The sequence below is a fragment of the Canis lupus genome, chromosome 27 (assembly GCF_003254725.2).
Source record: "Canis lupus dingo isolate Sandy chromosome 27, ASM325472v2, whole genome shotgun sequence".
Classification (NCBI taxonomy): Eukaryota; Metazoa; Chordata; class Mammalia; order Carnivora; family Canidae; genus Canis; species Canis lupus.
This window is the reverse complement of record NC_064269.1, coordinates 36,039,787-36,052,289: the sequence shown is the minus strand read 5'-3', so window position 1 is coordinate 36,052,289 and position 12,503 is coordinate 36,039,787. Positions and strand designations below refer to the sequence as shown.

Here is a 12,503-nt window from a genome sequence, read left to right as displayed (position 1 = left end):
AAAATGATAATAACAAAATATTTCTTCCAAGATCAAGAAAAAATAAGGACTTTCACTCTTGCCACTTTCTTTTATTGTTTACTAGAGGGTCTATCTAGTCTATGAAATCTAGCAAGGAAAAGAAATAAAAATTATCCAGAAAGGAAAAAATAAAAGTGTTTTTATTTGCAGATGACATGATTATCTGTGTAAAAAATCCAATGGAATACACACACACACACATAAACAAAGTACTAGAAAAAGTAAGTGTTTCAGGATTTAAGGTTATTATAAAAAATTATTATAATTCTATATACCATCAAGAGACATTTGGAGATTAAAATTACAAATGATAACAATACCATCTCCAATAGAATAAAACATATGAAATATATTGTGATAATCTAAAAAAATTATTTGAAACATCTATATAAAGAAAATGATAAAATATTGTTTAGAGAAATGAAAGAACACTTCAGTAAATGGAGAGATATATCTTGTTTATTAGTTGAACAAATCAGTATTTTTTAAATTACAATTTTGCCCAATTTTTTCTAAAAGTTTCAATATAATCACATTTAAAATTTCAACAGTTCGCTCGTTTGTTTTTAGAAGTTAATAAGCTGATTCAAAAGTTAACATGGAAATACAAAGACATAGATTAACCAAACTTGGAAAAGAACAACGTTGAAGAATTATCACTGCATGATTTTGAGAAACTGCAACATTCATAGTCGTATTGTAAAAATATATAAGGAGATCAATGGAACAGAATATAGAGACAGAAATAGGCCCATGCATGTTTGGGTAACTGATTGTTGACAAAAGTGCAAAAGTAATGTAGTGAAGAAAGGATAGTCTTTTCAACAAATGTTGCTAAATCAATTGAATATCCATATGCAAAATAAGTACAACAATAAAGAGAGAGAGAACTTTAATACATGACTTAGACTAATACATGACTGAAAAACAAATACATAACCCAAAATAAGTTCTAGATTTCCATGCCATGTAAAACCTGGAAATATAAAATATCTGTAAGAAAATACAGGAGAAAATTTTGTGACTTTGAGTTTGGCAACAAGTTCTTAGGAACACCAGTTAAAAACACGAAAATGGCTTTTATCAAAATTTAAAACTGCTTTTCCAGAGAATGAAAAGTCAAACCATAAACTGAAAAACAAAAACAAAAAAGATCAAAGGACATCTGATAAAGGACTTTTACCCGACATATACAAAGGGCTCTCAAAATGTAACAATAAAAAACATACAACTCAAAACTTCTCAGAAGAGTTGTACATTACGTTATCAAGGAAAATATGTAGATAGTATATAAGCAATAGAAGTAGGTAAAAAGACCTCAAGATTATTTTTTCACTTACGAAATGCAAGTTAAACCACAGCAATATACCACCATACACCTATGATAATGGTTATAATTACAAGACTGACCATACCAAGTGTTAGAAAGGATAGGTGGGATTGGAACATTCATACTCTGCTGGTAGAAATATCAAATGGAAAAACTTTGGAAAATAGTTTGACAATTTCTCAAATAGCTGAACATACACCTATTGAGTGATCCTGACATTAAACTCCTAAGCATTTACCCAACAGAAATGCCATGTATATACAAAGACTTGCGCTCAAATGTTTCTAGCACCTTTATTTGTGATAGACAAATACTGAAAACAACCAAATGGTTATCAACAGGTAATTTATCAACAAAATTGGGTATATTCATACAATGGAATAATACTCAACATTTAAAAGGAATGAAACAATTGATGCAAGCAAGAAGATGGATGAATCTCAAAATGATTATGCTAAGACCAAAAATAAACAAAAAGGCATACTGTTTGACTTCATTCAGGTAAAATGCTACAAAACGCAAACCGAAAGCAGATTGGTGGTTGTCCAAGGAGAAAGCATGATGGGGCGGGGGGGGGGGGGGGGGGGGGGGGGGCAAGATGAAAGTCAGAGAGATGATGGAAATGTTCACTATCCTAATTGTGGTAGTGATTTCAAGAGGACATGTTCATATATATGAAAACTTAACTATTGTGTATTTTAAATAGGTTCAGTTTGTTATATGCTGATTAAACCTCAATGAACATGTTAATAAAAGAGAAAATCTCTTTGTCTTCCTAGGAACAAAACAGGTTTCTCTTTAAAACAAAAAAAGTCTGTGCTAGATTATGTGCAACAAAATAAAAAGGCTTCCTTTAAAGTAGAATAACCTGTGAAGGGAAGTAGGGAGTAGAAATACTGGAAATAAGGGAATGCTTCTAATTCCATCTGTTTCTATTCATCTTTATTTCCATACCTGGCTCAGTTTGTTCTTTAACTGAATGCTTTCATATTTTGTCCCTGTATGTTTCCACATTAGCACAGCACAACAGAGTTGAGAAGAAATCTACAAATGGTGTGTATTTCAGTTAAACAAACAAACAAAAAACTATTTTTGCCTCAGGCCCGTGATTCTAACAAATACTATTCTGAAGGGCTAAGGCATTGAAGCTGTCCTTTGATAGAGAAAGGGTGAAGAAATACAGATTCTGAAACTAATAATGAATTGTGATTAATTGACTGGCAAGATCATTCAGTTTGTAACTACCTCCTGGGACATCCCTGTTGCCCCAAAATGTGATGATGTGGCATGGGTGGGTGTGTTGTGTGTGCACATGTGTAATCTGGAGAAAGATCACAATTTAAAAGACCAACAAAGGGTAGCTTTTAACATTGAGAACACAAGTTTCTGGATCCCAGTATGGCCTTTCCCCTTTTCTGTTCCTTCATGGGCTCTGTTGGCATGCATATTTCCCCTTTTCCTCCCTCTGCCTGCGGTTGGGCCAGTTCTCCAAGTTCCTTCCATCTCCTATGTGGTTTAGGAGGGTGAGGGGAAGGTGGTACTGAGGTAGAGGATTGAGTACAAAGGGCTCCTAAGACTTACAGAAGAGTAAGGTTTTAAACTAAAAAAGGCAACAGGGATTGAAGGGCTGGCAGGGAAACTTGGGACAGCCTAGGTGAAAAACAGAGAGACAGAATCCAAATTTCTGCTATCAAGGTGCCAGGCAGCTGGAAGCCCAGGCTCTCTGCTAAGAAGTTCTGCAGTCAACTAACAACACGCAGTTTTCAGGGCTCTCATGGTTTGCACCTAGTGACGAAAAACAACTTAAATTCCAGAAGAGAACTCTCCCTCTTCTCTTCTTCCACAGTCTTTGGCTTCATGGTGCTCTCAATAGATTCGCTTTCTTCTGACATATAGTGAACGCACTTAAAATGCAGTTGTCAGCAAAAACAGCTCCTCTTTGTAAATACGCACAGCTGCCTGAAGGATAGACGTGGGAAACAGGACCCTGGAGTCTAAACCTGCAAGTGGGGAAGGGGAAAAAGGAGGGGGGGAAGGGGGAAGTATTTACTGATTTACTGCCACCTTGTGTCAGAAATTTAACATTGTCTTAAAGTTTCAAACCAGTGATAAAAGTGGAAGGAAAATTCCAGAGAAGGTCTGAATGGCTACATGGGCAAGTCTCTGTGTGACAGAGGTGGAGAAGGAGATGTTCAGAAGTTCCCCAAGCTTCTCCCTGGCAACAAGAGGACTTTGTACTAAAATGTGAAGGCGGGGCAGCCCAGGTGGCTCAGCGGTTTAGCGCCGCCTTCAGCCCAGGGTGTGATCCTGGAGACCTGGGATCGAGTCCCACATCAACCTCCCTGCATGGAGCCTGCTTCTCCCTCCGCCTGTGTCTCTGCCTTTCTCTCTGTGTCTCTCATGAATAAATAAATAAAATCTTTAAAAAATAAAATAAAATGTGGAGGCAACTTCACGAGCATAGAAACTTACAAGTGAGGCATCAAAGGAGAGCCGTCCTCCCAGAGCCATGAGCTGCTGGGTTTCCTCAGAGACAACCCCATCCAGAATGGGAAATTGGAATGGGCACTTGCTTGCTGGATGAATTCCTGTGGGGAGGAATGTTTATCTAAAGTGATGATAAAGTCCAGGTGATTGTTTTAGACTAGATTCAGAAAACTAAAGAACTGAAAGAGAAAATCTCTTGTTTTCCATGGTTTTACAAAAATGTTTACTGAAGCCTAGAGATACTATGTAACCTCTCTACCCAAGGTCATGCACATAACTGGCAACCAGATGAGGCTAGAAAATAAGTATTCTGACTCTCAAACATGTACTCCTCTACCAAGGATGCAAACCTGATTAATTTCCCTATAAGGCACTACTCCAGCCTTAAATACAACCATAAAAACTCACCAGATCCTCTGTGCTATTAATTATCAGCATCTGGGCATCCAAAGACAAGCAGTTCTCCTGGCTTTTTTCCCAATTAAATGGGCCAGAGGAAAATAGGTAACAGTTTTCTTCATGCCAGAGCCAGTCCTGGGGACAATGACCTAGAAAGTATAACATATTTAATCAGTGATTGAGGCTTGCATAAAAATATTTCTACAATTCTTAAGACAATTCTCCGCTCAGGACTGTGACATGCATATCATCTCTTCTTAATTAGAATTATATCCAGACTCTTCAAAGATGTCCATAGACCTATAGTCTTTATTTCTCTTAAGGTATTCTTATTTTAGTAAACTAAGTTAAAAACAAAACTTGAGCTGAGATGTAACTTCAGAATCTTTTTTTTTAATATTTATTTATTTATTTGTTTATTTATTTATTTATTTATGATAGTCACAGAGAGAGAGAGAGAGAGAGAGAGAGGCAGAGACACAGGCAGAGGGAGAAGCAGGCTCCATGCACCAGGAGCCCGACGTGGGATTCGATCCCGGATCTCCAGGATCGCGCCCTGGGCCAAAGGCAGGCGCCAAACCACTGCGCCACCCAGGGATCCCCGTAACTTCAGAATCTGATCTAAATTTTAAAATCACATTTTGGCTCAGGTCATGATCTCAGGGTCCTGGGATGGAGCCCCTTGGGCTCCTTGCTCAGTGGGGAGTTTGCTTCAGGATTCTCTCTCCCTCTGCCTTACCCCCCACTGCCTTCTCTCATTACTGCACACTTTCTCTAAAATAATAAATAAATCTTTTAAATGGAGAAATAAAATCTTTAAAAAAGAAGTTTTTGTTATTTTAAAACTTTAGGTTTTCAAATAATGAATTTTGGCTCAAATATCGTGCTTTCTGTTTCTAGACATGTGCTGTCCAATAGATAACCATATGTGGTACTCAAATTACCTGTGGTTTTTTTTTTTTAATTAAAAAAAGTATTTTTCAGTCAACCTTACTCCCAAGTCCCAAAGGTGGAGCTTGAACTTACGACCTCAAGATCAAGAATCTCATGCTCCACTGACTGAACCAGGCTGGGGCCCTTTTTAATTTTTTTTTTTTTAATGAATATAACATTACTATGTGCCAAAAACTGTTGGCAATACTTTACACACATGAACTCATTTAATCTTCATAACAAGACAATGAAATAAGTTTCATTCATTTTCTTCATTTGGTAGATAGAGGAAATGGGAATGAGAACCTTGGCAGCCTTGCTCTTGCATCCATGCGTTTAATCACAACATGGCATTAACTCTCAAACTTCCGAGTTTGAATCAACTGGGGAAATATTTTTTTGGTGGCCTTCAAGACATTTTGATACAGAATCTCCTGGTAAACCTGGATGCTGCCACTTTTTAAAAAAGCTACTTGAATGATAATGTTGTACTCCAAAGGTTGACAACCAGCATGAATTTCAGTGCTAAATGTAAAGTTCATGAGTGTGAAGACTCTGCACCTTTCTAGCTTGACTATCTCCTACAAACTATGTTCTGTAACTTCTCAGAGTCTCTCTCTCTCTTCATATATACACTATGGACCACAGACTTGTTAGTAAGAAAGATAAAACTTGCCTCAAACTTGAGAAAACTGGTTTATTTTATTCCATGTGGTATTTTATTATTAATGTTTTTGAGAATCTTCTCAAAGCTGCTTGATGAAAAGCAGTACTTTACTTGCTATCTCTACTAATTGGTCTTTATCTGACATTGTCAAGAAATGGAATATGTTACCTGGGATAATTGCCAGTGAAAAACATATTACTTAATATTTTTGATTGGTTGCCCATGCCTGGAATCTGTGGGAGATGGTCCTGACATAGATTTAATCTCATACAGCTGAATAAAAAAAACCCTGTTTTACCACCCCATCTGGGGAATAAATCATTGGTTGGTATGTAGCTATGTCTGCTTATGTAAACATGCCTCTCCTTAATAGATAGATTCCTTCCTTAACATTTTTTTGGAGATGGTGTATTCCTTTATCTCCTCTATTGCTCCATCTTTAATAAAGACATTAAATACAGGTTTCCACCCTTGCTAAAAATCAGTTTATCTAAAAATCTCTGCTTCTTTTGGAAATTTAAATAACCTTGTAAGTATTGAAGGAATTTGTTAACTCCCAAAACTTTATAAAAAAACTACCTATCATTATTATCATCATTTAACCACTCTGGCTATTAACTTTTTTCATCTATAAAATAAAGAACTGTGGGTATTTGTGAACTGTTATTATATAACCCTTATTCAAATAAATTACATGGTTGAGATTAAATGAGATGTTCAAGCAATAAACCGGAGAAATCTCTGTTTATTAGTGGCAGTTAGTTACTAATGCTGAGAATAGGGTACTCATGCATACACCTCCAACAAAGCAATGCATCTCTGAGAATAATTCCATTTCACATCCCTTAAATCCCATGATAAAAAGCATATGCTTAATTTGATTACATGTTGTACAAAGACTAAATGACACAGATAACTATGTAATAACATGAGAGTGCACATCAACCATCCCCTTCTTATAGATGCTACTATTTCTACCTGCCTCCTAGATTCTGAGATCAACTGAATTCTTCTTATATAAACTGAATTCCTGGGCCCTTCATATTCCTTTCTTATCTCAAGTATCTACCCAACACTTCCAAGTCAGCCTACCTCTATTGATTCAATTTAAAATCCATGTTGAACACTAAGAAATAGTGTTATTTCTTAGTAAAATGACAATAATTATTTCTTAGTAAAATAATGTTAATATAGAGCTTCCCAGGGACAAAGGAGACCCCGTAGGAAAAGAAACCAATGATTAAGATACATTGGAATGGAAAGAAGAAAGAATCCATGGCAAAGGGCAAGGGTAGAAAAACTCTTGCAGAAAAATCTCAAAGCTAGAATTTCAAAAATAAAGAAGTTCTTTTAAGCAAAGAAAATTTAAATCTGCCAAAAAGTGTGCTTAATTAAATCAGGCATCTCAAGAATTTAGCAGAAATAAAGGTGAGGGTGACAAAAATAGAAAAATTCTGGTGTTGAACATTATGAATATATGTCAATATGCCAATTTCATGCCTAGAGTCATTTTCAAAATAGAAGTAAGATTAACAGAGAAGTTTCCACTACTTCTTTTCACTTTCCATCCCCCATACCTGAAAAGTTTGCTGCTTTCCTCAGAGCTTCTTGGAGATTCAGGTTCTGGTGATGAAGTTCCATCTGTTTTTTTGATTTTTCATCAAGCTTCTGGGTAAGGGTTTCTATTGTTTTTTTGAGTTCCCTTTCTGACTCCTGGGAAGTTTTTTCTGCCTGCTGCTGTGCTAAGATTTGTCCCTCCAGTATAATTTCCTGGTGAGTAAGGTTTGCTTGTTGTTGCTTTAGGAGATTAGACACCTGTGATACTAAATCATAGCTGAAATAAGAACTCCATTACCAATCCCGAACAAAAATCCCTCCACTGGATTTTGAGGAAATTGAAGAATTAAATCAAGTAAGCTCTTTTGACAACAGATAAACTACTGGAACATGACCCACATTTACTCAGAAATTATGCATTTAAAAGTTATTTGATATTCCTGCAGTATTTTTTTAAATGTCAGAAACTGTCACACTTTTGATTAAAAATAAAACAAAACAGGATTTTACTTGTTATTGATAATTACAGACAAGTTTAAGAGCAATCATAAGATAAGTAGTATATCAATGGCATCACTGATGTCAGCCAGACTCAGTGAGTATTAATAGGAGTTGTCTTTAATGATTTACTCTATTTCTCTCTTTATTCCTCTGCTCTCTATCCTTCCAGACTTCCTATTTTTATTTAAAAACTGTGACACCCCTTTTGTGAGACACCTCCCACAGAATTATTTTAAGTTGCTATGTCACAACAATTTCAAGCATTTTTTTTTAGGTGGTTTTTTTTTTTTTTTTTTTTTTTTGGTTTGGTTTTGTTTTGTTTTGTTTTTCCCCACAGCACATTTTAGGAAAGGTGGAGATGAAATAAAGTTTGTGAAATCCAACAGGCAACTAAAGTTAAAGGTCAAATGTCTCAGTTCTAGAAGCTTGATGATTCAGTACAAAACAGTCCCCTCGGCTTGAAGGCCAGATCTGAGCCAGTTGTAAAGTGATTCTTCTCACAGGAAGACTCATCCAGTCATTGAGTCAAGGGTACTTCTCCTAGTCATTAGGGAAGACCCTAAGTGTTGACAGATTGAGAAAATAAGTGGTTGTTGATCTTAACCAATAACTGAGAAACCAATAGCACTTCAAAGGCCTTAACCATCTAGATTCTAGATAGACAACATAACTCAAATCTACAACCTAAATACATGGGCAGATTAGATGGATGATCAATACTATTTTCATTCTTTCTTGGCCACTTACATCCTTCTTATCACTTCTTTTTCTCTTAACATTCTTTTCTAAATGGCTATATTATAAATTTGAATTACAGTTACTTTAAATGTTCTATTTATTAAGATGCTGTTTTTGATTCTCAACTCTAAATTGGTATTTAATCATCTCTATTAAAACTCGATGTGAACTATATAACGTTTCTTTTCCTTTTGGGTTTCTCAGGGGACCTTGTGGCTTAGTAGCTTCAAATTATTTTCTTTCTCATCATTCTAGGATTTCAACAGACTTTTCCATGAAGTTATAACAACAAAACAAAACAAAAACTCATCATTACTAAATTTAATTCCATGTCCCAGTCAACTTGAGGGACAAACACAATATACTTATTCATCTTCTCACTCATTCCAAAAAGTTTGCCTAAAATGCATCTAAATCAAGGTTGTTGGTAGTTGTTATTAAACCAATTAATAAGCCATGTTTGTAAGTTCTCACTTTTTCCTTCATCATGTCCCTGTTCCAGTACTTACATTGCATTGCCAGTAATATAAGAGTCACCAGTAATCCCAAGCAAAGGATCCCTAGTGTCACAGCAGCAGGGCACCACCACCGAGAAGAAAGAAAATGAAGACCTAGAGTGACAGAGAATGGAATCAGAAAGACATAAAAGATGTAAGCAGGTCATCAAACAATTCTTTAGAAACTTGTACTTTGCATTTCTTACCTCTAGTCCTGCTAAGGGCTCTGTAAATAATTCATTGTCCGTATTTATAGATGAAAAATACAAAGAAGTTAAATAATTTACCCATGGCCATACGACTGACATGATTTAAGAGCCAGGATTCACTCCCAGATATGTGATGTTAAGTTTCTGATTTTAAAGCTTATACTTTATCTACTCTCCCCATAATGACTCTCCAAGAAACTCTCAGTCCAGCTTGGTTGGACCAACTTCATCCACAGAGGACAGAGCCTGATACTTTTAATATAGCCTATGTGTATGCATGTATATATATATATACACACACACACACACACACACACACAGTCTCACACAGTGTGTTTTATAAGTATCATACCATAAAAGAATGTTGGCCACCAAGCAAATAAGCTTTAATCAGTTAATTAACAGATTGCCTCAAAGAATTATAATTTTGTGCTTTTAATTTTAATTCCGCTAAAATTATATATCTTGGAACTGAAATTATTACCAAAGAAAAATAGGGATGAAACTTCAATATTCATTGGTCTCATATTAATGTCATGTCCTATACTCATACCAGCTGTGGCCATTGTTGTTACAGGAGTAAAATTCACCATTATTATAGAAACAAATAAGTCATGTAGCTCACAGCTTTCCCACTACAAAAGCACAGATATTTTGGTTCAATAGGAAAATATCTCTATAATCTATGTGGACTCCTCACCCTGTACAATAAACAAATAAGGCACTGGTAGTATTATCCTCCATATGCAGATAAAGAAACCCAAAGTCTCAGTGAATAGTATAAGATCACATAGATGTTAAGATCCAAACATAGGTCTTTAACCCAACTGTCAGTAACTGCATGGCTTGGAGCATTATATCACAAAATTTCCAGTGAAAATGTGTAATGATCCAAATCAATCAACAGTCAAATATATTCACAGAGTTCTCATTATGTCAAAAGAACTTCTGTTAGTCTCTAAAGATCGACAGAATAGAAATTTTAACAGGAAGAAATACAGCTCATTCACAAATTCAAAAGTTATTAAGCTCCTAGAGTGTATGTGGCAAGTTGACAGAGAAGTAGAAGATAGTTGTGTCTCTTGCAAATAATTGCCTAATCCTAGCTCGGGGGTAGATACCTGTGTAAGTCTGTCAACAAGTATTTTCTTCCATTCTATACCATGAATGTATATCTGCCGCTCTTGAGTGAAGAAATTCCTGATTTTTTAGAAGAAAAAACACAGTATCTGCACTTATGAAAGAAAGGCATATGCTCCCATTTTCTATAGGACACCTTTGGTCCCATTTCTTTGGTAGGTAGAGACCATTAATCCAACCTCTGCTCCCATTAGTGATTTTCTGATCAGTAAGCAATTGAATTGGATTGGCTGGGTGGCTCAGTTGGTTGAGTGTCTGCTTTTGGCTCAGGTCAGGATATCAGAATCAAGCCCTTTGTCAGGCTCCCTACTCAATGGGGAGCTTGCTTCTCCCTCTCTTTCCCATTCCTGCTCTCTACTGATCTTTGTCACTGTCTTGGTCTCTCTCTCTCTCTCTCTCTCTCTCAAATAAATAAGAAATTTAAAAATACATATATATAATTATTTTTAAAACAGCAGTTGGATTCTTTGCAGTAGTAGACTGATCTAATCAGATTCTGAGAGATTTAGCTTCATAATTGCAGTAAAATTCAGGCACTCAATATTTACAACATGAATAAGGCATGAATGAATGAATGAATGAATGAACAAAAACTACTATGAATTTGGATGTCTATCTATAGATGGCAGTACTGTTTCATACCAAGTTCAGTTTAACAGCTCAAATGTTAAATTATTCCATGTTCACACTTATTTTCCCTACCAAGAGAAATTCTATCTTGTTTATGGAAATATGACCTGGGATTTTTTTCTTTTAAGTCTTATTTAGTTAAGTAATCTCTACACCCCACGTTGGGCTTGAACTCATGATCCTGAAATGCAAGAGTCACATGCTCCTCTGACTGAGCAGGTCGAGCACCCCTGACCTGTAATTTCTTTATTCACATTCCTGAGAATACTTGTTTGACTTTCGCTATTTATATTTTGTTCCTTTCTCTCAGAATGAATATAAGATAAAGGACAATTTATTTAGACTGTCTGCAGAATTGGGATTATGAATTAATTTATATTTAATTAGTTTAACTTACTGCATATATCAAACAAACATAATAGATTTTAAAATGCTATTAAATGAACAACATTTAGTCTGCTTGGGATAATTCACAAAATATATCCAGTTTTTGCGATGCCTAAGAACACTATTATAAAAATTAGCATCGTATATACTGGGTGAATTCAACATTTCTTTAACCTTCTGATGGATTGGATTTTTAATAAATGGGAGGTTGTGATACAATTCTAGCTCTCCTACTCACTAGCTGCATAGAAATTAATGGTTTTGTTAATTCTCCTGATCCCCCAATTAGTCTCTATAAAAGGGAGATTATAATAGTCCTAATCTCAAGGTGTAAAGATTCAGAGAAATAATGCATATAAAGTGAATAGCATAGAATGTAGCCTATGATAAATGCTCAATAAAAGTTATCCGAATCTACTATGTCATCATTCATACCAAGTTAGTTCAATCAGGGCATCATCATCATCACATCACCATTATATCTGAATTGTTTTTTTTTTTAAAGTAAATGTTATTAATTCTACAATATTTTTCCATCCCCTGGTGTTTCAGCTTTCTAATCCTATATTCAGTTAATTTACATTTTTTAGCTAATCCTAGAAATCTGTCCCTGTGCACGTTCACCCCCTCCTAGTACCTTTAGCTTTCTTTCCATTTGGCTTCTGATCAGGTTTATCCTTCATAGTCTTGCTCTTGAAGTCATCAAAAGTCATTTCCAAATTCATTCCAAGAATGAGAAAGTGAAGCAGTCAAGCACTTCTCCAAAGTAAAATTTTGTGAGCTCCTACTGGAGTGTTTAAATAGCTACACTTATCTAATAGAAGAATGACTCAATCAGTAGGAGGAAGAAGAGGCTTTGCTTCATACTGGAAAGTTGTCTGACGCAAATTCTTGGGTTATGTCTATTGTAGGTGGGGAAAGTGGTGATTCTGCTAGTATTTCAGAATGTTTCACTAGATACTTTATGAAAGGGAAAACTATTTTCTGTGAGCATTAGAGGAGAGGCT

At 35.5% G+C, this 12,503-nt stretch overlaps 1 protein-coding gene across 1 annotated transcript; it reads right to left on the bottom strand.

The window, feature by feature from the left end:
* Window positions 1-458: 458 nt before the first annotated feature.
* OLR1 (oxidized low density lipoprotein receptor 1) lies at window positions 459-12,299 on the bottom strand. The gene is made up of 6 exons (XM_025455054.3): window positions 12,134-12,299; window positions 9,143-9,244; window positions 7,415-7,660; window positions 4,247-4,386; window positions 3,824-3,939; window positions 459-3,351 (listed from the first exon to the last, which is right to left on the bottom strand). The coding sequence occupies exons 1-6, from the start codon at window positions 12,219-12,221 to the stop codon at window positions 3,207-3,209; spliced, it is 837 nt and encodes a 278-aa protein (XP_025310839.1). The 5' UTR covers window positions 12,222-12,299; the 3' UTR covers window positions 459-3,206.
* Window positions 12,300-12,503: the final 204 nt, after the last annotated feature.

Bases quoted from the DNA above. Each gene is read 5' to 3' on its own strand.
- OLR1 (XM_025455054.3), bottom strand. From the start codon at position 12,221: ATGAATTTGGAAATGACTTTTGATGACTTCAAGAGCAAGACTATGAAG. The intron at 7,661-9,142 runs GTAAGTACTGGA...GCTATGATTTAG, and splicing joins TATATTACTGGCAATGCAAT to TATCACAGGTGTCTAATCTC. The intron at 4,387-7,414 runs GTATGGGGGATG...TATACTTTCTAG, and splicing joins GAAAGCAGCAAACTTTTCAG to GTCATTGTCCCCAGGACTGG.